The sequence below is a fragment of the Taudactylus pleione genome, unplaced genomic scaffold (assembly GCF_031769625.1).
Source record: "Taudactylus pleione unplaced genomic scaffold, aTauple2 ptg000875l, whole genome shotgun sequence".
In the NCBI taxonomy this organism is placed as follows: domain Eukaryota; kingdom Metazoa; phylum Chordata; class Amphibia; order Anura; family Myobatrachidae; genus Taudactylus; species Taudactylus pleione.
Window position 1 is genome coordinate 456723 of NW_028285277.1, and position 24477 is coordinate 481199.

General features: G+C 50.9%; 1 protein-coding gene across 1 annotated transcript; it reads left to right on the forward strand.

Moving 5' to 3' along the window:
* The first annotated feature begins 923 nt into the window (after positions 1-923).
* On the forward strand, positions 924-23418 carry LOC148474201 (alpha-1,3-mannosyl-glycoprotein 4-beta-N-acetylglucosaminyltransferase C-like). Its single transcript, XM_088458941.1, has 3 exons — positions 924-1046; positions 19141-19252; positions 22250-23418. Exons 1-3 carry the CDS (start codon positions 924-926, stop codon positions 23416-23418), a joined length of 1404 nt encoding a protein of 467 aa, XP_088315067.1.
* Positions 23419-24477: the final 1059 nt, after the last annotated feature.

The following is a 24477-nucleotide window of genomic DNA, read 5'->3' on the forward strand; positions in this document are numbered from 1 at the left end:
CATTTTCCACTGGCAGGGGTATAAAAGGGGCGCACCGTGGCATCAGAGTGGCTTCCCCAGCAATGTTACCGATGTCAAGAGAAAGTACAACAAGGTGATTATTTCCTCCATAGGATCACAGTATAGGGAAAGGTGTTATAGGAGTCTTCATTTACACAAGGACTCATGAACTCTTATAGTTGTTACTACTACTCCCCTACCGTATACATCATATAATACTGCATCACCCATAAATTAACTTTATTACTTTGATGTATTATTGGAGGGTCAACAGTTGGGAGATTGTATTGTTAACATTGTATTGTAAAAGTGTCTGTGCAATGTCATGTTATTGTTATGTCAGAGGTAATGCATATACATGTTTCAAAATATATCTGTCTCGGATGTCATTATCTGTATAAGAGAAGTCATTATAGCCAGAGTGAAGGTATAATGCAAGGGTATAAATATTATATGCAGATAACGCACCGTATAACTCTCACTATATATCACACTATTTGTTACCAAACTGGCTGTGCCCAAGCAGACCCAATTAGAACATATAGCTTGGGTGGAGTCACTAGTATTATACAAAGTATATGTGGGTATTACCTTTAACTCCTACGAGAGGGGTTACAATAGTTAATAGCTATGGACCAGGTAAGAGGTAATTAATATCTACAGACATTACCCCGGCAGGTTATGTAGCAGGTTATGTCATCTGTCCTGCAAATCAATGCAAATAAGACACAATCATATTTTAACAAAATATATAAAGCCTGTGTTTTAACCAGACTGCATTAGACAGTACAAAGAGATAAGGTACATGAAGGCGATATTCCATTACTGGAAATGATTTGGACCTTGTTTTGTTGCATAGTCACACGGTGCATAATCTGACAGGAGTTTTCTTTTTTAGACAATTACCTGAGCGAATCCAGACGATGAGACGGAATCACGTGTGGACACTGCTGTGGTTGTCGTGTTTTCTGATATGCACCATCATTCTAATCAGCAGGGGCCTCACTGATACAGAGTGTCCAGATCCTTCAGATCCTTATCTCAAGGTAACTGTTATAGATAGATGAATAATCCAACAATTTGCAGTGACGGGTAAACACCGTACAATCTATCAATTTATATTAAGCTCTTTACACATGGAGCGATCAGACAATGATCAGATATCGAACATTCAGCACATGCACCAACCCCCAAACGACTATAACGGCCCGCCATCGACGATCGCGGGTCCCTATAGTAACCAGACTAACCTGGTTGAAATCAACCAGGTGGGCCCGCATGCACGGGCGATGGTCAATATCGACCATCTGTGCCCACGCGTCGACCATTATTTGGGGTTTGGAAGGGCCCAAAAACAGGACAATATGAACGATAAAGATATGATTGATATCGTTCAAATCGTCCGTTATATCCGTCCATGTGTACGCACCATTACACACTATAGCAACATACACCATACATTGCATCACATACACTAAACACAATCTATCCCACATACTACACAAGTATATTAACACACTATGCAATTCATTGTAACACACAGACATACTAACAGAGACACCATACAACATATCACACAGACTGTATACAATCTAATATACTAAATGTATGGAACATAAACACACAATTTCATTGTATTTTAATATTTGTTTTTATAATCCCAATCAAAGAATTTATACTGAACTTGGTTTATGTCTTATCTTCATATTAAATCCTCCATTACATGAAATATTGCAGTTTATAAGATAACCAGATAATTAAATTTGCACCCAAAAGACAGAATAAGAAATATCCTCTACACCAGTGTATCCCAAACTTTCTTAAATCACAGCACCCCCAGGCCAAAAAAGTTTTTAATTGAGAAACTTACAAAAAAAATTAAATTGTGTTTGGTTGCCACCCGTAAGGTCAGTTATGTGGTGAGGACGGGGATGTGCTGACCTGTCACCCTTAGGGTCAGTTATGTGGTGAGGACGGGGATGTGCTGACCTGTCACCCTTAGGGTCAGTTATGTGGTGAGGACGGGGATGTGATGACCTGTCACCCTTAGGGTCAGTTATGTGGTGGGGACAGGGGATGTGCTGACCTGTCATCCTTAGGTTCAGTTATGTGGTGAGGACAGGGATGTGCTGACCTGTCACCCTTAGGGTCAGTTATGTGGTGAGGACGGGGATGTGCTGACCTGTCACCCTTAGGGTCAGTTATGTGGTGGGGACAGGGGATGTGCTGACCTGTCATCCTTAGGTTCACTTATGTGGTGAGGACGGGGATGTGCTGACCTGTCACCCTTAGGGTCAGTTATGTGGTGGGGACAGGGGATGTGCTGACCTGTCATCCTTAGGTTCAGTTATGTGGTGAGGACAGGGATGTGCTGACCTGTCATCCTTAGGGTGAGTTATGTGGTGGGGACGGGGATGTGCTGACCTGTCACCCTTAGGGTCAGTTATGTGGTGAGGACGGGGATGTGCTGACCTGTCACCCTTAGGGTCAGTTATGTGGTGAGGACGGGGATGTGCTGACCTGTCACCCTTAGGGTCAGTTATGTGGTGGGGACAGGGGATGTGCTGACCTGTCACCCTTAGGGTCAGTTATGTGGTGGGGACAGGGGATGTGCTGACCTGTCATCCTTAGGTTCAGTTATGTGGTGAGGACGGGGATGTGCTGACCTGTCACCCTTAGGGTCAGTTATGTGGTGAGGACGGGGATGTGCTGACCTGTCACCCTTAGGGTCAGTTATGTGGTGGGGACAGGGGATGTGCTGACCTGTCACCCTTAGGGTCAGTTATGTGGTGGGGACAGGGGATGTGCTGACCTGTCATCCTTAGGTTCAGTTATGTGGTGAGGACGGGGATGTGCTGACCTGTCACCCTTAGGGTCAGTTATGTGGTGAGGACGGGGATGTGCTGACCTGTCACCCTTAGGTTCAGTTATGTGGTGAGGACGGGGATGTGCTGACCTGTCACCCTTAGGGTGAGTTATGTGGTGGGGACGGGGATGTGCTGACCTGTCACCCTTAGGGTCAGTTATGTGGTGGGGACAGGGGATGTGCTGACCTGTCATCCTTAGGTTCACTTATGTGGTGAGGACGGGGATGTGCTGACCTGTCACCCTTAGGGTCAGTTATGTGGTGAGGACGGGGATGTGCTGACCTGTCACCCTTAGGGTCAGTTATGTGGTGGGGACAGGGGATGTGCTGACCTGTCACCCTTAGGGTCAGTTATGTGGTGGGGACAGGGGATGTGCTGACCTGTCATCCTTAGGTTCAGTTATGTGGTGAGGACAGGGATGTGCTGACCTGTCATCCTTAGGGTGAGTTATGTGGTGGGGACGGGGATGTGCTGACCTGTCACCCTTAGGGTCAGTTATGTGGTGAGGACGGGGATGTGCTGACCTGTCACCCTTAGGGTCAGTTATGTGGTGAGGACGGGGATGTGCTGACCTGTCACCCTTAGGGTCAGTTATGTGGTGGGGACAGGGGATGTGCTGACCTGTCACCCTTAGGGTCAGTTATGTGGTGGGGACAGGGGATGTGCTGACCTGTCATCCTTAGGTTCAGTTATGTGGTGAGGACGGGGATGTGCTGACCTGTCACCCTTAGGGTCAGTTATGTGGTGAGGACGGGGATGTGCTGACCTGTCACCCTTAGGGTCAGTTATGTGGTGGGGACAGGGGATGTGCTGACCTGTCACCCTTAGGGTCAGTTATGTGGTGGGGACAGGGGATGTGCTGACCTGTCATCCTTAGGTTCAGTTATGTGGTGAGGACGGGGATGTGCTGACCTGTCACCCTTAGGGTCAGTTATGTGGTGAGGACGGGGATGTGCTGACCTGTCACCCTTAGGTTCAGTTATGTGGTGAGGACGGGGATGTGCTGACCTGTCACCCTTAGGGTGAGTTATGTGGTGGGGACGGGGATGTGCTGACCTGTCATCCTTAGGTTCAGTTATGTGGTGAGGACGGGGATGTGCTGACCTGTCACCCTTAGGGTCAGTTATGTGGTGAGGACGGGGATGTGCTGACCTGTCACCCTTAGGGTCAGTTATGTGGTGGGGACAGGGGATGTGCTGACCTGTCACCCTTAGGGTCAGTTATGTGGTGGGGACAGGGGATGTGCTGACCTGTCACCCTTAGGGTCAGTTATGTGGTGGAGGACAGGGATGTGCTGACCTGTCATCCTTAGGGTCAGTTATGTGGTGAGGACAGGGATGTGCTGACCTGTCATCCTTAGGGTCAGTTATGTGGTGAGGACAGGGATGTGCTGACCTGTCATCCTTAGGGTCAGTTATGTGGTGGGGACAGGGATGTGCTGACCTGTCATCCTTAGGGTCAGTTATGTGGTGGGGACAGGGATGTGCTGACCTGTCACCCTTAGGGTCAGTTATGTGGTGAGGACGGGGATGTGCTGACCTGTCACCCTTAGGGTCAGTTATGTAGTGGGGACAGGGATGTGCTGACCTGTCACCCTTAGGGTCAGTTATGTGGTGGGGACAGGGGATGTGCTGACCTGTCATCCTTAGGTTCAGTTATGTGGTGAGGACGGGGATGTGCTGACCTGTCACCCTTAGGGTCAGTTATGTGGTGAGGACGGGGATGTGCTGACCTGTCACCCTTAGGGTCAGTTATGTGGTGGGGACAGGGGATGTGCTGACCTGTCACCCTTAGGGTCAGTTATGTGGTGGGGACAGGGGATGTGCTGACCTGTCATCCTTAGGTTCAGTTATGTGGTGAGGACGGGGATGTGCTGACCTGTCACCCTTAGGGTCAGTTATGTGGTGAGGACGGGGATGTGCTGACCTGTCACCCTTAGGGTCAGTTATGTGGTGAGGACGGGGATGTGCTGACCTGTCACCCTTAGGGTCAGTTATGTGGTGGGGACAGGGGATGTGCTGACCTGTCACCCTTAGGGTCAGTTATGTGGTGGGGACAGGGGATGTGCTGACCTGTCATCCTTAGGTTCAGTTATGTGGTGAGGACGGGGATGTGCTGACCTGTCACCCTTAGGGTCAGTTATGTGGTGAGGACGGGGATGTGCTGACCTGTCACCCTTAGGGTCAGTTATGTGGTGGGGACAGGGGATGTGCTGACCTGTCACCCTTAGGGTCAGTTATGTGGTGGGGACAGGGGATGTGCTGACCTGTCATCCTTAGGTTCAGTTATGTGGTGAGGACGGGGATGTGCTGACCTGTCACCCTTAGGGTCAGTTATGTGGTGAGGACGGGGATGTGCTGACCTGTCACCCTTAGGTTCAGTTATGTGGTGAGGACGGGGATGTGCTGACCTGTCACCCTTAGGGTGAGTTATGTGGTGGGGACGGGGATGTGCTGACCTGTCATCCTTAGGTTCAGTTATGTGGTGAGGACGGGGATGTGCTGACCTGTCACCCTTAGGGTCAGTTATGTGGTGAGGACGGGGATGTGCTGACCTGTCACCCTTAGGGTCAGTTATGTGGTGGGGACAGGGGATGTGCTGACCTGTCACCCTTAGGGTCAGTTATGTGGTGGGGACAGGGGATGTGCTGACCTGTCACCCTTAGGGTCAGTTATGTGGTGGAGGACAGGGATGTGCTGACCTGTCATCCTTAGGGTCAGTTATGTGGTGAGGACAGGGATGTGCTGACCTGTCATCCTTAGGGTCAGTTATGTGGTGAGGACAGGGATGTGCTGACCTGTCATCCTTAGGGTCAGTTATGTGGTGGGGACAGGGATGTGCTGACCTGTCATCCTTAGGGTCAGTTATGTGGTGGGGACAGGGATGTGCTGACCTGTCACCCTTAGGGTCAGTTATGTGGTGAGGACGGGGATGTGCTGACCTGTCACCCTTAGGGTCAGTTATGTGGTGGGGACAGGGATGTGCTGACCTGTCACCCTTAGGGTCAGTTATGTGGTGGGGACAGGGATGTGCTGACCTGTCACCTTTAGGGTCAGTTATGTGGTGAGGACGGGGATGTGCTGACCTGTCACCCTTAGGGTCAGTTATGTGGTGAGGACGGGGATGTGCTGACCTGTCACCCTTAGGGTGAGTTATGTGGTGAGGACGGGGATGTGCTGACCTGTCATCCTTAGGGTCAGTTATGTGGTGAGGACAGGGATGTGCTGACCTGTCACCCTTAGGGTCAGTTATGTGGTGAGGACAGGGATGTGCTGTCATCCTTAGGGTGAGTTATGTGGTGAGGACAGGGATGTGCTGACCTGTCATCCGTAGGGTCAGTTATGTGGTGGAGGACAGGGATGTGCTGACCTGTCACCCTTAGGGTCAGTTATGTGGTGAGGACGGGGATGTGCTGACCTGTCACTCTTAGGGTCAGTTATGTGGTGAGGACAGGGATGTGCTGACCTGTCACCCTTAGGGTCAGTTATGTGGTGGGGACAGGGATGTGCTGACCTGTCACCCTTAGGGTCAGTTATGTGGTGGGGACAGGGATGTGCTGACCTGTCACCCTTAGGGTCAGTTATGTGGTGAGGACGGGGATGTGCTGACCTGTCATCCTTAGGGTCAGTTATGTGGTGGGGACAGGGATGTGCTGACCTGTCATCCTTAGGGTCAGTTATGTGGTGGGGACAGGGATGTGCTGACCTGTCACCCTTAGGGTCAGTTATGTGGTGAGGACGGGGATGTGCTGACCTGTCACCCTTAGGGTCAGTTATGTGGTGGGGACAGGGATGTGCTGACCTGTCACCCTTAGGGTCAGTTATGTGGTGGGGACAGGGATGTGCTGACCTGTCACCTTTAGGGTCAGTTATGTGGTGAGGACGGGGATGTGCTGACCTGTCACCCTTAGGGTCAGTTATGTGGTGAGGACGGGGATGTGCTGACCTGTCACCCTTAGGGTGAGTTATGTGGTGAGGACGGGGATGTGCTGACCTGTCATCCTTAGGGTCAGTTATGTGGTGAGGACAGGGATGTGCTGACCTGTCACCCTTAGGGTCAGTTATGTGGTGAGGACAGGGATGTGCTGTCATCCTTAGGGTGAGTTATGTGGTGAGGACAGGGATGTGCTGACCTGTCATCCGTAGGGTCAGTTATGTGGTGGAGGACAGGGATGTGCTGACCTGTCACCCTTAGGGTCAGTTATGTGGTGAGGACGGGGATGTGCTGACCTGTCACTCTTAGGGTCAGTTATGTGGTGAGGACAGGGATGTGCTGACCTGTCACCCTTAGGGTCAGTTATGTGGTGGGGACAGGGATGTGCTGACCTGTCACCCTTAGGGTCAGTTATGTGGTGGGGACAGGGATGTGCTGACCTGTCACCTTTAGGGTCAGTTATGTGGTGAGGACGGGGATGTGCTGACCTGTCACCCTTAGGGTCAGTTATGTGGTGAGGACGGGGATGTGCTGACCTGTCACCCTTAGGGTGAGTTATGTGGTGAGGACGGGGATGTGCTGACCTGTCATCCTTAGGGTCAGTTATGTGGTGAGGACAGGGATGTGCTGACCTGTCACCCTTAGGGTCAGTTATGTGGTGAGGACGGGGATGTGCTGACCTGTCATCCTTAGGGTCAGTTATGTGGTGAGGACGGGGATGTGCTGACCTGTCACCTTTAGGGTCAGTTATGTGGTGAGGACGGGGATGTGCTGACCTGTCACCCTTAGGGTCAGTTATGTGGTGAGGACGGGGATGTGCTGACCTGTCACCCTTAGGGTCAGTTATGTGGTGAGGACGGGGATGTGCTGACCTGTCACCCTTAGGGTCAGTTATGTGGTGGGGACAGGGGATGTGCTGACCTGTCACCCTTAGGGTCAGTTATGTGGTGGGGACAGGGGATGTGCTGACCTGTCACCCTTAGGGTCAGTTATGTGGTGAGGACAGGGATGTGCTGTCATCCTTAGGGTGAGTTATGTGGTGAGGACAGGGATGTGCTGACCTGTCATCCGTAGGGTCAGTTATGTGGTGGAGGACAGGGATGTGCTGACCTGTCACCCTTAGGGTCAGTTATGTGGTGAGGACGGGGATGTGCTGACCTGTCACTCTTAGGGTCAGTTATGTGGTGAGGACAGGGATGTGCTGACCTGTCACCCTTAGGGTCAGTTATGTGGTGGGGACAGGGATGTGCTGACCTGTCACCCTTAGGGTCAGTTATGTGGTGGGGACAGGGATGTGCTGACCTGTCACCCTTAGGGTCAGTTATGTGGTGAGGACGGGGATGTGCTGACCTGTCACCCTTAGGGTCAGTTATGTGGTGAGGACGGGGATGTGCTGACCTGTCACCCTTAGGGTCAGTTATGTGGTGAGGACGGGGATGTGCTGACCTGTCACCCTTAGGGTCAGTTATGTGGTGGGGACAGGGGATGTGCTGACCTGTCACCCTTAGGGTCAGTTATGTGGTGGGGACAGGGGATGTGCTGACCTGTCATCCTTAGGTTCAGTTATGTGGTGAGGACGGGGATGTGCTGACCTGTCACCCTTAGGGTCAGTTATGTGGTGAGGACGGGGATGTGCTGACCTGTCACCCTTAGGGTCAGTTATGTGGTGGGGACAGGGGATGTGCTGACCTGTCACCCTTAGGGTCAGTTATGTGGTGGGGACAGGGGATGTGCTGACCTGTCATCCTTAGGTTCAGTTATGTGGTGAGGACGGGGATGTGCTGACCTGTCACCCTTAGGGTCAGTTATGTGGTGAGGACGGGGATGTGCTGACCTGTCACCCTTAGGTTCAGTTATGTGGTGAGGACGGGGATGTGCTGACCTGTCACCCTTAGGGTGAGTTATGTGGTGGGGACGGGGATGTGCTGACCTGTCATCCTTAGGTTCAGTTATGTGGTGAGGACGGGGATGTGCTGACCTGTCACCCTTAGGGTCAGTTATGTGGTGAGGACGGGGATGTGCTGACCTGTCACCCTTAGGGTCAGTTATGTGGTGGGGACAGGGGATGTGCTGACCTGTCACCCTTAGGGTCAGTTATGTGGTGGGGACAGGGGATGTGCTGACCTGTCACCCTTAGGGTCAGTTATGTGGTGGAGGACAGGGATGTGCTGACCTGTCATCCTTAGGGTCAGTTATGTGGTGAGGACAGGGATGTGCTGACCTGTCATCCTTAGGGTCAGTTATGTGGTGAGGACAGGGATGTGCTGACCTGTCATCCTTAGGGTCAGTTATGTGGTGGGGACAGGGATGTGCTGACCTGTCATCCTTAGGGTCAGTTATGTGGTGGGGACAGGGATGTGCTGACCTGTCACCCTTAGGGTCAGTTATGTGGTGAGGACGGGGATGTGCTGACCTGTCACCCTTAGGGTCAGTTATGTGGTGGGGACAGGGATGTGCTGACCTGTCACCCTTAGGGTCAGTTATGTGGTGGGGACAGGGATGTGCTGACCTGTCACCTTTAGGGTCAGTTATGTGGTGAGGACGGGGATGTGCTGACCTGTCACCCTTAGGGTCAGTTATGTGGTGAGGACGGGGATGTGCTGACCTGTCACCCTTAGGGTGAGTTATGTGGTGAGGACGGGGATGTGCTGACCTGTCATCCTTAGGGTCAGTTATGTGGTGAGGACAGGGATGTGCTGACCTGTCACCCTTAGGGTCAGTTATGTGGTGAGGACAGGGATGTGCTGTCATCCTTAGGGTGAGTTATGTGGTGAGGACAGGGATGTGCTGACCTGTCATCCGTAGGGTCAGTTATGTGGTGGAGGACAGGGATGTGCTGACCTGTCACCCTTAGGGTCAGTTATGTGGTGAGGACGGGGATGTGCTGACCTGTCACTCTTAGGGTCAGTTATGTGGTGAGGACAGGGATGTGCTGACCTGTCACCCTTAGGGTCAGTTATGTGGTGGGGACAGGGATGTGCTGACCTGTCACCCTTAGGGTCAGTTATGTGGTGGGGACAGGGATGTGCTGACCTGTCACTCTTAGGGTCAGTTATGTGGTGAGGACGGGGATGTGCTGACCTGTCATCCTTAGGGTCAGTTATGTGGTGGGGACAGGGATGTGCTGACCTGTCATCCTTAGGGTCAGTTATGTGGTGGGGACAGGGATGTGCTGACCTGTCACCCTTAGGGTCAGTTATGTGGTGAGGACGGGGATGTGCTGACCTGTCACCCTTAGGGTCAGTTATGTGGTGGGGACAGGGATGTGCTGACCTGTCACCCTTAGGGTCAGTTATGTGGTGGGGACAGGGATGTGCTGACCTGTCACCTTTAGGGTCAGTTATGTGGTGAGGACGGGGATGTGCTGACCTGTCACCCTTAGGGTCAGTTATGTGGTGAGGACGGGGATGTGCTGACCTGTCACCCTTAGGGTGAGTTATGTGGTGAGGACGGGGATGTGCTGACCTGTCATCCTTAGGGTCAGTTATGTGGTGAGGACAGGGATGTGCTGACCTGTCACCCTTAGGGTCAGTTATGTGGTGAGGACAGGGATGTGCTGTCATCCTTAGGGTGAGTTATGTGGTGAGGACAGGGATGTGCTGACCTGTCATCCGTAGGGTCAGTTATGTGGTGGAGGACAGGGATGTGCTGACCTGTCACCCTTAGGGTCAGTTATGTGGTGAGGACGGGGATGTGCTGACCTGTCACTCTTAGGGTCAGTTATGTGGTGAGGACAGGGATGTGCTGACCTGTCACCCTTAGGGTCAGTTATGTGGTGGGGACAGGGATGTGCTGACCTGTCACCCTTAGGGTCAGTTATGTGGTGGGGACAGGGATGTGCTGACCTGTCACCTTTAGGGTCAGTTATGTGGTGAGGACGGGGATGTGCTGACCTGTCACCCTTAGGGTCAGTTATGTGGTGAGGACGGGGATGTGCTGACCTGTCACCCTTAGGGTGAGTTATGTGGTGAGGACGGGGATGTGCTGACCTGTCATCCTTAGGGTCAGTTATGTGGTGAGGACAGGGATGTGCTGACCTGTCACCCTTAGGGTCAGTTATGTGGTGAGGACGGGGATGTGCTGACCTGTCATCCTTAGGGTCAGTTATGTGGTGAGGACGGGGATGTGCTGACCTGTCACCTTTAGGGTCAGTTATGTGGTGAGGACGGGGATGTGCTGACCTGTCACCCTTAGGGTCAGTTATGTGGTGAGGACGGGGATGTGCTGACCTGTCACCCTTAGGGTCAGTTATGTGGTGAGGACGGGGATGTGCTGACCTGTCACCCTTAGGGTCAGTTATGTGGTGGGGACAGGGGATGTGCTGACCTGTCACCCTTAGGGTCAGTTATGTGGTGGGGACAGGGGATGTGCTGACCTGTCACCCTTAGGGTCAGTTATGTGGTGGAGGACAGGGATGTGCTGACCTGTCATCCTTAGGGTCAGTTATGTGGTGAGGACAGGGATGTGCTGACCTGTCATCCTTAGGGTCAGTTATGTGGTGAGGACAGGGATGTGCTGACCTGTCATCCTTAGGGTCAGTTATGTGGTGGGGACAGGGATGTGCTGACCTGTCATCCTTAGGGTCAGTTATGTGGTGGGGACAGGGATGTGCTGACCTGTCACCCTTAGGGTCAGTTATGTGGTGAGGACGGGGATGTGCTGACCTGTCACCCTTAGGGTCAGTTATGTGGTGGGGACAGGGATGTGCTGACCTGTCACCCTTAGGGTCAGTTATGTGGTGGGGACAGGGATGTGCTGACCTGTCACCTTTAGGGTCAGTTATGTGGTGAGGACGGGGATGTGCTGACCTGTCACCCTTAGGGTCAGTTATGTGGTGAGGACGGGGATGTGCTGACCTGTCACCCTTAGGGTGAGTTATGTGGTGAGGACGGGGATGTGCTGACCTGTCATCCTTAGGGTCAGTTATGTGGTGAGGACAGGGATGTGCTGACCTGTCACCCTTAGGGTCAGTTATGTGGTGAGGACAGGGATGTGCTGTCATCCTTAGGGTGAGTTATGTGGTGAGGACAGGGATGTGCTGACCTGTCATCCGTAGGGTCAGTTATGTGGTGGAGGACAGGGATGTGCTGACCTGTCACCCTTAGGGTCAGTTATGTGGTGAGGACGGGGATGTGCTGACCTGTCACTCTTAGGGTCAGTTATGTGGTGAGGACAGGGATGTGCTGACCTGTCACCCTTAGGGTCAGTTATGTGGTGGGGACAGGGATGTGCTGACCTGTCACCCTTAGGGTCAGTTATGTGGTGGGGACAGGGATGTGCTGACCTGTCACCCTTAGGGTCAGTTATGTGGTGAGGACGGGGATGTGCTGACCTGTCATCCTTAGGGTCAGTTATGTGGTGGGGACAGGGATGTGCTGACCTGTCATCCTTAGGGTCAGTTATGTGGTGGGGACAGGGATGTGCTGACCTGTCACCCTTAGGGTCAGTTATGTGGTGAGGACGGGGATGTGCTGACCTGTCACCCTTAGGGTCAGTTATGTGGTGGGGACAGGGATGTGCTGACCTGTCACCCTTAGGGTCAGTTATGTGGTGGGGACAGGGATGTGCTGACCTGTCACCTTTAGGGTCAGTTATGTGGTGAGGACGGGGATGTGCTGACCTGTCACCCTTAGGGTCAGTTATGTGGTGAGGACGGGGATGTGCTGACCTGTCACCCTTAGGGTGAGTTATGTGGTGAGGACGGGGATGTGCTGACCTGTCATCCTTAGGGTCAGTTATGTGGTGAGGACAGGGATGTGCTGACCTGTCACCCTTAGGGTCAGTTATGTGGTGAGGACAGGGATGTGCTGTCATCCTTAGGGTGAGTTATGTGGTGAGGACAGGGATGTGCTGACCTGTCATCCGTAGGGTCAGTTATGTGGTGGAGGACAGGGATGTGCTGACCTGTCACCCTTAGGGTCAGTTATGTGGTGAGGACGGGGATGTGCTGACCTGTCACTCTTAGGGTCAGTTATGTGGTGAGGACAGGGATGTGCTGACCTGTCACCCTTAGGGTCAGTTATGTGGTGGGGACAGGGATGTGCTGACCTGTCACCCTTAGGGTCAGTTATGTGGTGGGGACAGGGATGTGCTGACCTGTCACCTTTAGGGTCAGTTATGTGGTGAGGACGGGGATGTGCTGACCTGTCACCCTTAGGGTCAGTTATGTGGTGAGGACGGGGATGTGCTGACCTGTCACCCTTAGGGTGAGTTATGTGGTGAGGACGGGGATGTGCTGACCTGTCATCCTTAGGGTCAGTTATGTGGTGAGGACAGGGATGTGCTGACCTGTCACCCTTAGGGTCAGTTATGTGGTGAGGACGGGGATGTGCTGACCTGTCATCCTTAGGGTCAGTTATGTGGTGAGGACGGGGATGTGCTGACCTGTCACCTTTAGGGTCAGTTATGTGGTGAGGACGGGGATGTGCTGACCTGTCACCCTTAGGGTCAGTTATGTGGTGAGGACGGGGATGTGCTGACCTGTCATCCTTAGGGTCAGTTATGTGGTGAGGACGGGGATGTGCTGACCTGTCATCCTTAGGGTCAGTTATGTGGTGGGGACGGGGATGTGCTGACCTGTCATCCGTAGGGTCAGTTATGTGGTGAGGACAGGGATGTGCTGACCTGTCACCCTTAGGGTCAGTTATGTGGTGAGGACAGGGATGTGCTGACCTGTCACCCTTAGGGTCAGTTATGTGGTGAGGACGGGGATGTGCTGACCTGTCATCCTTAGGGTCAGTTATGTGGTGAGGACGGGGATGTGCTGACCTGTCACCCTTAGGGTCAGTTATGTGGTGAGGACGGGGATGTGCTGACCTGTCACCCTTAGGGTCAGTTATGTGGTGGGGACGGGGATGTGCTGACCTGTCATCCTTAGGGTCAGTTATGTGGTGGGGACAGGGGATGTGCTGACCTGTCACCCTTAGGGTCAGTTATGTGGTGAGGACGGGGATGTGCTGACCTGTCACCCTTAGGGTCAGTTATGTGGTGAGGACGGGGATGTGCTGACCTGTCACCCTTAGGGTCAGTTATGTGGTGGGGACAGGGGATGTGCTGACCTGTCACCCTTAGGGTCAGTTATGTGGTGGAGGACAGGGATGTGCTGACCTGTCATCCTTAGGGTCAGTTATGTGGTGAGGACGGGGATGTGCTGACCTGTCACCCTTAGGGTCAGTTATGTGGTGAGGACGGGGATGTGCTGACCTGTCATCCTTAGGGTCAGTTATGTGGTGGGGACAGGGATGTGCTGACCTGTCACCCTTAGGGTCAGTTATGTGGTGAGGACGGGGATGTGCTGACCTGTCACCCTTAGGGTCAGTTATGTGGTGGGGACAGGGATGTGCTGACCTGTCACCCTTAGGGTCAGTTATGTGGTGGGGACAGGGATGTGCTGACCTGTCACCTTTAGGGTCAGTTATGTGGTGAGGACGGGGATGTGCTGACCTGTCACCCTTAGGGTCAGTTATGTGGTGAGGACGGGGATGTGCTGACCTGTCACCCTTAGGGTGAGTTATGTGGTGAGGACGGGGATGTGCTGACCTGTCATCCTTAGGGTCAGTTATGTGGTGAGGACAGGGATGTGCTGACCTGTCACCCTTAGGGTCAGTTATGTGGTGAGGACAGGGATGTGCTGTCATCCTTAGGGTGAGTTATGTGGTGAGGACAGGGATGTGCTGACCTGTCATCCGTAGGGTCAGTTATGTGGTGGAGGACAGGGATGTGCTGACCTGTCACCCTTAGGGTCAGTTATGTGGTGAGGACGGGGATGTGCTGACCTGTCACTCTTAGGGTCAGTTATGTGGTGAGGACAGGGATGTGCTGACCTGTCACCCTTAGGGTCAGTTATGTGGTGGGGACAGGGATGTGCTGACCTGTCACCCTTAGGGTCAGTTATGTGGTGGGGACAGGGATGTGCTGACCTGTCACCCTTAGGGTCAGTTATGTGGTGAGGACGGGGATGTGCTGACCTGTCATCCTTAGGGTCAGTTATGTGGTGGGGACAGGGATGTGCTGACCTGTCATCCTTAGGGTCAGTTATGTGGTGGGGACAGGGATGTGCTGACCTGTCACCCTTAGGGTCAGTTATGTGGTGAGGACGGGGATGTGCTGACCTGTCACCCTTAGGGTCAGTTATGTGGTGGGGACAGGGATGTGCTGACCTGTCACCCTTAGGGTCAGTTATGTGGTGGGGACAGGGATGTGCTGACCTGTCCCCTTTAGGGTCAGTTATGTGGTGAGGACGGGGATGTGCTGACCTGTCACCCTTAGGGTCAGTTATGTGGTGAGGACGGGGATGTGCTGACCTGTCACCCTTAGGGTGAGTTATGTGGTGAGGACGGGGATGTGCTGACCTGTCATCCTTAGGGTCAGTTATGTGGTGAGGACAGGGATGTGCTGACCTGTCACCCTTAGGGTCAGTTATGTGGTGAGGACAGGGATGTGCTGTCATCCTTAGGGTGAGTTATGTGGTGAGGACAGGGATGTGCTGACCTGTCATCCGTAGGGTCAGTTATGTGGTGGAGGACAGGGATGTGCTGACCTGTCACCCTTAGGGTCAGTTATGTGGTGAGGACGGGGATGTGCTGACCTGTCACTCTTAGGGTCAGTTATGTGGTGAGGACGGGGATGTGCTGACCTGTCACCCTTAGGGTCAGTTATGTGGTGGGGACAGGGATGTGCTGACCTGTCACCCTTAGGGTCAGTTATGTGGTGGGGACAGGGATGTGCTGACCTGTCACCTTTAGGGTCAGTTATGTGGTGAGGACGGGGATGTGCTGACCTGTCACCCTTAGGGTCAGTTATGTGGTGAGGACGGGGATGTGCTGACCTGTCACCCTTAGGGTGAGTTATGTGGTGAGGACGGGGATGTGCTGACCTGTCATCCTTAGGGTCAGTTATGTGGTGAGGACAGGGATGTGCTGACCTGTCATCCTTAGGGTCAGTTATGTGGTGAGGACAGGGATGTGCTGACCTGTCACCCTTAGGGTCAGTTATGTGGTGAGGACAGGGATGTGCTGTCATCCTTAGGGTGAGTTATGTGGTGAGGACAGGGATGTGCTGACCTGTCATCCGTAGGGTCAGTTATGTGGTGGAGGACAGGGATGTGCTGACCTGTCACCCTTAGGGTCAGTTATGTGGTGAGGACGGGGATGTGCTGACCTGTCACTCTTAGGGTCAGTTATGTGGTGAGGACAGGGATGTGCTGACCTGTCACCCTTAGGGTCAGTTATGTGGTGGGGACAGGGATGTGCTGTCCTGTCACCCTTAGGGTCAGTTATGTGGTGGGGACAGGGATGTGCTGACCTGTCACCCTTAGGGTCAGTTATGTGGTGAGGACGGGGATGTGCTGACCTGTCATCCTTAGGGTCAGTTATGTGGTGGGGACAGGGATGTGCTGACCTGTCATCCTTAGGGTCAGTTATGTGGTGGGGACAGGGATGTGCTGACCTGTCACCCTTAGGGTCAGTTATGTGGTGAGGACGGGGATGTGCTGACCTGTCACCCTTAGGGTCAGTTATGTGGTGGGGACAGGGATGTGCTGACCGGTCACCCTTAGGGTCAGTTATGTGGTGAGGACAGGGATGTGCTGACCCGTCACCCTTAGGGTCAGTTATGTGGTGAGGACAGGGATGTGCTGACCTGTCACCCTTAGGGTCAGTTATGTGGTGAGGACAGGGATGTGCTGACCTGTCACCCTTAGGGTCAGTTATGTGGTGAGGACGGGGATGTGCTGACCTGTCATCCTTAGGGTCAGTTATGTGGTGAGGACAGGGGTGTGCTGACCTGTCACCCTTAGGGTCAGTTATGTGGTGAGGACAGGGATGTGCTGATCTGTCATCCTTAGGGTCAGTTATGTGGTGAGGACAGGGATGTGATGACCTGTCATCCTTAGGGTCAGTTATGTGGTGAGGACGGGGATGTGCTGACCTGTCACCCTTAGGGTGAGTTATATGGTGAGGACAGGGATGTGATGACCTGTCACCCTTAGGGTCAGTTATGTGGTGAGGACAGGGATGTGCTGACCTGTCATCCTTAGGGTCAGTTATGTGGTGAGGACAGGGATGTGCTGACCTGTCACCCTTAGGGTCAGTTATGTGGTGAGGACAGGGATGTGCTGACCTGTCACCCTTAGGGTGAGTTATGTGGTGAGGACAGGGATGTGCTGATCTGTCATCCTTAGGGTCAGTTATGTGGTGAGGACAGGGATGTGCTGACCTGTCACCCTTAAGGTCAGTTATGTGGTGAGGACAGGGATGTGCTGAGCTGTCATCCTTAGGGTCAGTTATGTGGTGGGGACAGGGGATGTGCTGACCTGTCATCCTTAGGGTCAGTTATGTGGTGAGGACAGGGATGTGCTGACCTGTCATCCTTAGGGTCAGTTATGTGATGGGGACAGGGATGTGCTGACCTGTCATCCTTAGGGTCAGTTATGTGGTGAGGACAGGAATGTGCTGACCTGTCATCCTTAGGGTCAGTTATGTGGTGAGGACAGGGATGTGCTGACCTGTCATCCTTAGCGTAAGTTATGTGGTGAGGACAAGGATGTGCTGACCTGTCATCTTTAGGGTCAGTTATCTGGTGGGGGACAGGAATGTGCTGACCTGTCGTCGTTAGGGTCAGTTATGTGGTGAGGACAGGGATGTGCTGACCTGTCATCTTTAGGGTCAGTTATCTGGTGGGGGACAGGAATGTGCTGACCTGTCGTCCTTAGGGTCAGTTATGTGTTGAGGACAGGGATGTGCTGTCACCCTTAGGGTCAGTTATGTGGTGAGGACAGGGATGTGCTGACCGGTCACCCTTAGGGTCAGTTATGTGGTGAGGACAGGGATGTGCTGACCCGTCACCCTTAGGGTCAGTTATGTGGTGAGGACAGGGATGTGCTGACCTGTCATCCTTAGGGTCAGTTATGTGGTGGGGACAGGGGATGTGCTGTCATCCTTAGGGTCAGTTATGTGGTGGGGACAGGGATGTGCTGACCTGTCACCCTTAGGGTCAGTTATGTGGTGAGAACAGGGATGTGCTGACCTGTCACCCTTAGGGTCAGTTATGTGGTGGGGACAGGGATGTGCTGACCTGTCACCCTTAGGGTGAGTTATGTGGTGAGGACAGGGATGTGCTGACCTGTCACCCGTAAGGTCAGTTATGTGGTGAGGACAGGGATGTGCTGACCTGTCACCCTTAGGGTGAGTTATATGGTGAGGACAGGGATGTGCTGACCTGTCACCCTTAGGGTGAGTTATGTGGTGAGGACAGGGATGTGCTGACCTGTCACCCTTAGGGTGAGTTATATGGTGAGGACAGGGATGTGCTGACCTGTCACCCTTAGGGTGAGTTATGTGGTGAGGACAGGGATGTGCTGACCTGTCACCCTTAGGGTCAGTTATGTGGTGAGGACAGGGATGTGATGACCTGTCACCCTTAGGGTGAGTTATATGGTGAGGACAGGGATGTGCTGACCTGTCACCCTTAGGGTGAGTTATGTGGTGAGGACAGGGATGTGCTGACCTGTCACCCTTAGGGTCAGTTATGTGGTGAGGACAGGGATATGATGACCTGTCATCCTTAGGGTCAGTTATGTGGTGAGGACAGGGATGTGATGACCTTAAGCTGTTGGTTCTGTTGAAATACTGTTAATTATGGATTTGACAGTACTGAGAAAACTTCTTATATACCTTGGAGGTTCTGGAAATATTGGACAGTTTGCAGCTTGTATTGTCAGGTTTCTCCTCTGTTGATTATAGATGACCACACATACAGGACAGGATAAAGGTAAAACTTGACAACACATGTAGGTGGCTTAACTGGATAAGGTGGTTTAGCCGTTCAGCTCCCCACGTCCCACAAAGCTTGTGGCTAATCTACTGACAGGAATCAGACCACATTTACCAACTTGCTGGTAAAGATGACGCCAATATGAATTGGATTATTATTGGGCATCCCAGGCATTTTCAGGACATACATGGTGCTATATTGCAATGCGTATATTAGGACTCTCATAGTCCACTGTTTGCAGCCTAATTGGAGAACAATGTAGATGAAACAATACACGTCGTGTTATGGAGGGCACAATTACTAAATGAATTTCACTTTTAATCATTTTCTCTATTGATTCTTAGATATTTGCTATCAAGTATATTCTATAATAGACAGATCATGACTGTTTCCTTTTAAACATTTATTGAAGAATAAGAAAAATATTAACATTTACATACTGCAAATAATTCCTAGAAATTGTACCGATTTCTCATTTGCTTTAAGTGGATGTAGACCAAAGATGAAGAAAACTATTTATGCTAACATACTGCGTACAGTGTTCTGATGATTACTTTTGTATTTACAGGAAGCAAAATATATTCAACAAGACGACCGATTGTTTGATGTGAAAAAAGACGCACTGCACGTTTTTAATATTCCCTATTCATATCTACTGGGTTCTCCATCTGAAAAGAAAAGTTAGTAAATGTAACATTATTCTTTAAATTTTTCCTTAGGATAGAGGTTTACAGATCTCAAATTAAACTGCTATGATCATAATCTTAGCCAGGACCGTTCACTTCTATTGTGTTGTATGTCTGTAACAGGAAGTAAATCACTGTAATACAGCCACCATCCAGGTAGACTACATAGCCTACAATACATGGGTAGACTGCTTAGGGAAATGACATGTGGGTGAGCTGTAAATGAAAACACCATGCAGGTGGGAAACGCTACCCTTGTAGACCACACAGAATTCCATCACATGACAGATGTACCTGGGAAATCACCACACAATTAGATTGCCAAAGACATGCAGATACACCCGCAGTCACACACAGAATATAGGCATGCAGATACACCCGCAGTCACACACAGAATATAGGCATGCAGATACACCCACAGTCACACACAGAATATAGGCATGCAGATACACCCGCAGTCACACACAGAATATAGGCATGCAGATACACCCGCAGTCACACACACAGAATATAGGCATGCAGATACACCCGCAGTCACACACACAGAATATAGGCATGCAGACACACCCGCAGTCACACACACAGAATATAGGCATGCAGATACACCCGCAGTCACACACACAGAATATAGACATGCAGATACACCCGCAGTCACACACACAGAATATAGGCGTGCAGATACACCCGCAGTCACACACACAGAATATAGGCATGCAGATACAGCCGCAGTCACACACACAGAATATAGACATGCAGATACACCCGTAGTCACACACAGAATATAGGCATGCAGATACACCCGCAGTCACACACACAGAATATAGGCATGCAGATATAGCCGCAGTCACACACACAGAATACAGGCATACAGATACACCCACAGTCACACACACAGAATATAGGCATGCAGATACACCCGCAGTCACACACAGAATATAGGCATGCAGACACACCCGCAGTCACACACACAGAATATAGGCATGCAGATATACCCGCAGTCACACACACAGAATATAGGCGTGCAGATACACCCGCAGTCACACACACAGAATATAGGCGTGCAGATACACCCGCAGTCACACACACAGAATATAGGCGTGCAGATACACCCGCAGTCACACACAGAATATAGGCATGCAGATACAGCCGCAGTCACACACACAGAATATAGGCATGCAGATACACCCGGAGTCACACACACAGAATATAGGCATGCAGATACACCTGCAGTCACACACACAGAATATAGACATGCAGTCACACACACAGAATATAGACATGCAGATACACCCGCAGTCACACACACAGAATATAGGCATGCAGATACACCCGCCGTCACACACAGAATATAGGCATGCAGATACACCTGCAGTCACACACACAGAATATAGGCATGCAGATACACCTGCAGTCACACACACAGCAGAATATAGGCATGCAGATACAGCCGCAGTCACACACACAGAATGTAGGCATGCAGATACACCCGCAGTCACACACACAGAATATAGGCATGCAGATACAGCCGCAGTCACACACACAGAATATAGGCATGCAGATACAGCCGCACCGCCCCCCGCTCCTCTTTCCCTCGCAGCAGCCCAGCTTAGGATGCAGTGGGAGATTGCTCGCGGCTGCTAAGCAGCAGCCACAGCAATCTCCTATGACTCAGGGGAGGAGCGATCACACTGATCGCGCCCCCCCCGGCTTTGCTCCGGGCTGAGGGGCTCACAGCGCCCCCTTCCCAGCGGCTGCAAAAGTGTGTTATGTTTTTGTTTTCTCAAGGGGGTGTGGTCACACCTCCCACAATTAGGCCACGCCCCCTCTTTACCTGGGCCCGGCAGCGCTCTCTACGGCTCCATATAGAATGCATATAACACTACCAGTATTTTTTTTCTGTGTTACAATTAGGGACTTAGGGCCAGATTCAGAGTAATACGCTAATGTTGCAGAGTATGTGTACGCAGATGCTCTGCGAAAATATGCAAATGTCGCAGCTGCTGGGAGATGTACTGAGACACCAAGCTGCAGCTTTGCAAATCCCAGCATCTGCGTACAAAGACGCAGCATTGCTCGTAGATCATTCAGTTGCTGCAATCCTGAGTGAGTCTGTGGTTCTGTAGAATGCGGCAGTGGAGCCAGATTCCTTGCGTATGGGATCGCAGACAATGGCTGCGTCACGTCCAAAAAGTCGCAACACGTCTGTTTTTTGCAGCCATTCTGTTACCTCCCCCAGATGCTCCCTGAATGTCAATCACACTGAGAATAAACACTCGCTGTTAGCAGCAACAGTAATGTACCTTAACACATCAATATTGTGACTTAGACGCACAGGGGCGCTGTGAGGGGGGGAGCGGGTACTAATTACCTGGCCCTGGCTTGTTGGAGGGGTCTGGGTATGATGCTGCCCCCCTACCCCTTAACTGTCAGCAGCCTAGCTCACAGTGGGAGACCAGGAAGACTGCTTGCTGAGCTGCAGTCTCCTCTGCATGTGGGGGGGGGGGGGCGATCACACTGATCACACCCCCATGGATTTGTGCCAGGCTGAGGGGCTCACAGCAGCCACCTCCTTAGTGCGCTGCAGCTAGGTTTTCTTTGAAAGGGGCGTGGTCACAGCTCACGTAATTAGGCCACGCCCCCTTCCGGCTTTCTATGGCCCTGTAGGCGCATGCCTGGATTACTGATAACTGCGGAAACACTGACATTGCATGCAGCTCCTAATCATGCCCTTAGGACAGCATGCATGTTCCTATGTTATAGAAGTAACAAGTATCACAGCGTTCATAGTCAGGCTCCGCAAATGGTGCCCACAACCTCTCACTATCCACATACAGTAAGTCATGCAATGATTATTGCCTATAAATATTTTACCAGGGTCAATTAAATTGCCTCAATCTTCCCTCTCATGCTGCTCTTTGTGGCTGCACAAATATTACGTCATGTAAATTTAAATTATAATATAATAATGTATTTATCTTTTAATCCACAAAGGATTCCTATCCATTGGTATATCTTCTGTGAAGAGAATGAGAAATAACTATTTGCTGACAACAATCGAATCCATCTTCAACCACTGCAGCCAGGAGGAGTTGGACCAGTTAATAGTCGTCACCTATCTGGCTAATACCAAACGTAGTCATAACAGAGAGACCGCAGATGAAATTGAGAGACATTTTCCCGCCGAGATTGCAGCTGGACAGCTGATTGTTATAAGCAGTTCTAGCAATGCATACCCACCTCTAGACCATCTAAAAAGGAACTACAATGACCATCCCGACAGAGTGACGTTTCGGTCAAAGCAGAACGTGGACTATGCCTTCCTGGTGAACTTCTGCGCCAATCTGTCTCAGTACTACCTCATGTTAGAGGACGACGTGACCTGTGCCATGAACTTCCTTACATCAATTAAAACATACATTCAGGAAAACAACGCTCCTTGGACCACTGTGACATTTTCAAACTTAGGATACATCGGAAAACTTTATCATAATGAGGACCTCCCAAAACTGGCCCGGTTTTTACTTCTTTTCTATGATGAGATGCCGTGTGACTGGCTTCTAGACCTCTTCTATAAATCCAAAGCTCAAAGGGACATTATTCAATCCAAACCTTCACTCTTCCAACACATAGGAGAGTATTCCTCATTCCGGGGAGGGAAGAATAAATTGAAAGACAAGGACTTTATAGAAATGGTGGAACCATATGGAGATCAACCATCTGCCTCCTGCTTTACTGATATTAAGGTGTATAAAGACCACACTCCAGATAATGTTTGTTTTGCTGGTCCTAGTTTCTTCTGGGGAACAGATATAAAAGAAGGCAACTTTTTCACCATGATGTTTCGCAACTCGATAAACATTGAAAGAATCAGTATAGTTACTGGGACTTCTGAACATCCCAACGATATATTAAAATCAGGTTACATACTGTTAGGAAGACAAAAAACACTAAATCAGGAAAAGAAAAGTTGCAAATTATTTTCAAATATTGGCAAGTTTAAAAACGGAACATTTTCACTTGATAGTATAGACCGCGCCACAGGGAAATCAATAGACTGCCTCGAAATTCAGGCTTCTGCATCTCAAGCAGCATGGCTCATAATACAGAAAGTAGGTATATGGGTCAGGAAGGATAAAATACACAATAATACCTCTAGGTAGCTTCTCTCATAAATAATCATCTGTTTTGTATTGTTATTTCATGAAACACCCCTTCCATTACAATATGACTGTGCACTCCATGTATTAATTGACTTGTAAACATCAGCAGACAATGGGCCATAACGTCAGCAGACAATGGGCCATAACATCAGCAGATAATGGGCCATAACGTCAGCAGACAATGGGCCATAATTCTGTGTTTAAAGAAAACAAAACATCGAATTGTTATTTTAGCCAATAAAAACTATATATGATTTGTTAGGTGAATACACGAGGGTAAATTTCCAGTTCACTGATGAAAAAGACTTACGAACACAGCTGATTATAAAAAATAGGGATCACTGATGCCTATAATGCCGGGATTTTGACACATGTCATTAGACCCCTGCCGGGATTAGACAGACGGGAAGCAGGCGGTCGGAATTTCGACCGTCGACTGCCTGACTGCATCCCGTGAGGAGTGTGTTTTGTGGTGTAGGAGAGTTTTTGGCTGGTGGAATCGATTGCTGCTTGGTATGTGGAAATTGTTTTGCGATTATTTATTGCCTTGTTATTTATCTGTTTGTCTCATTTTTCTGTGTTTTTTCTTTTGTTCTGTCAGTGTTTTGTGTGTCTGTGTGTGGGGGTAGTAAGAGAGGAGGTTTGTGTTAGTTTGTCTTTTTTTTGTGTGTGTTTTGTGTTTGTATAGGGAGGGGGGCAGGAATATGCCCAGGGCATAGGAGAGGCAGGGAGAGAGTGAGGTGGGTGAGGTTGCTGCCCAGGAGCCCTATTGAGCAGTACAGGCTGCAGTGATGAGGTGCCCAGACAGAGGGGTAAGACCAAGACGGGCGCAACTCTATGGAATGCCTTACCACACACAATAAGACTTACCTCTACTCTTCAATCCTTCAAGCGTTCCCTGAAAACTCACCTCTTCAGACAAGCTTATCAGATTCCAGAACCGACCACATAACCTTCATAGCTTCCATGTCTTATCACATCCCCTCTCACAGTCCACACATTACCTCACATATTGTCTTTCTTTCACATACTCCTGACATTTTGCCGACATTCCTGTGT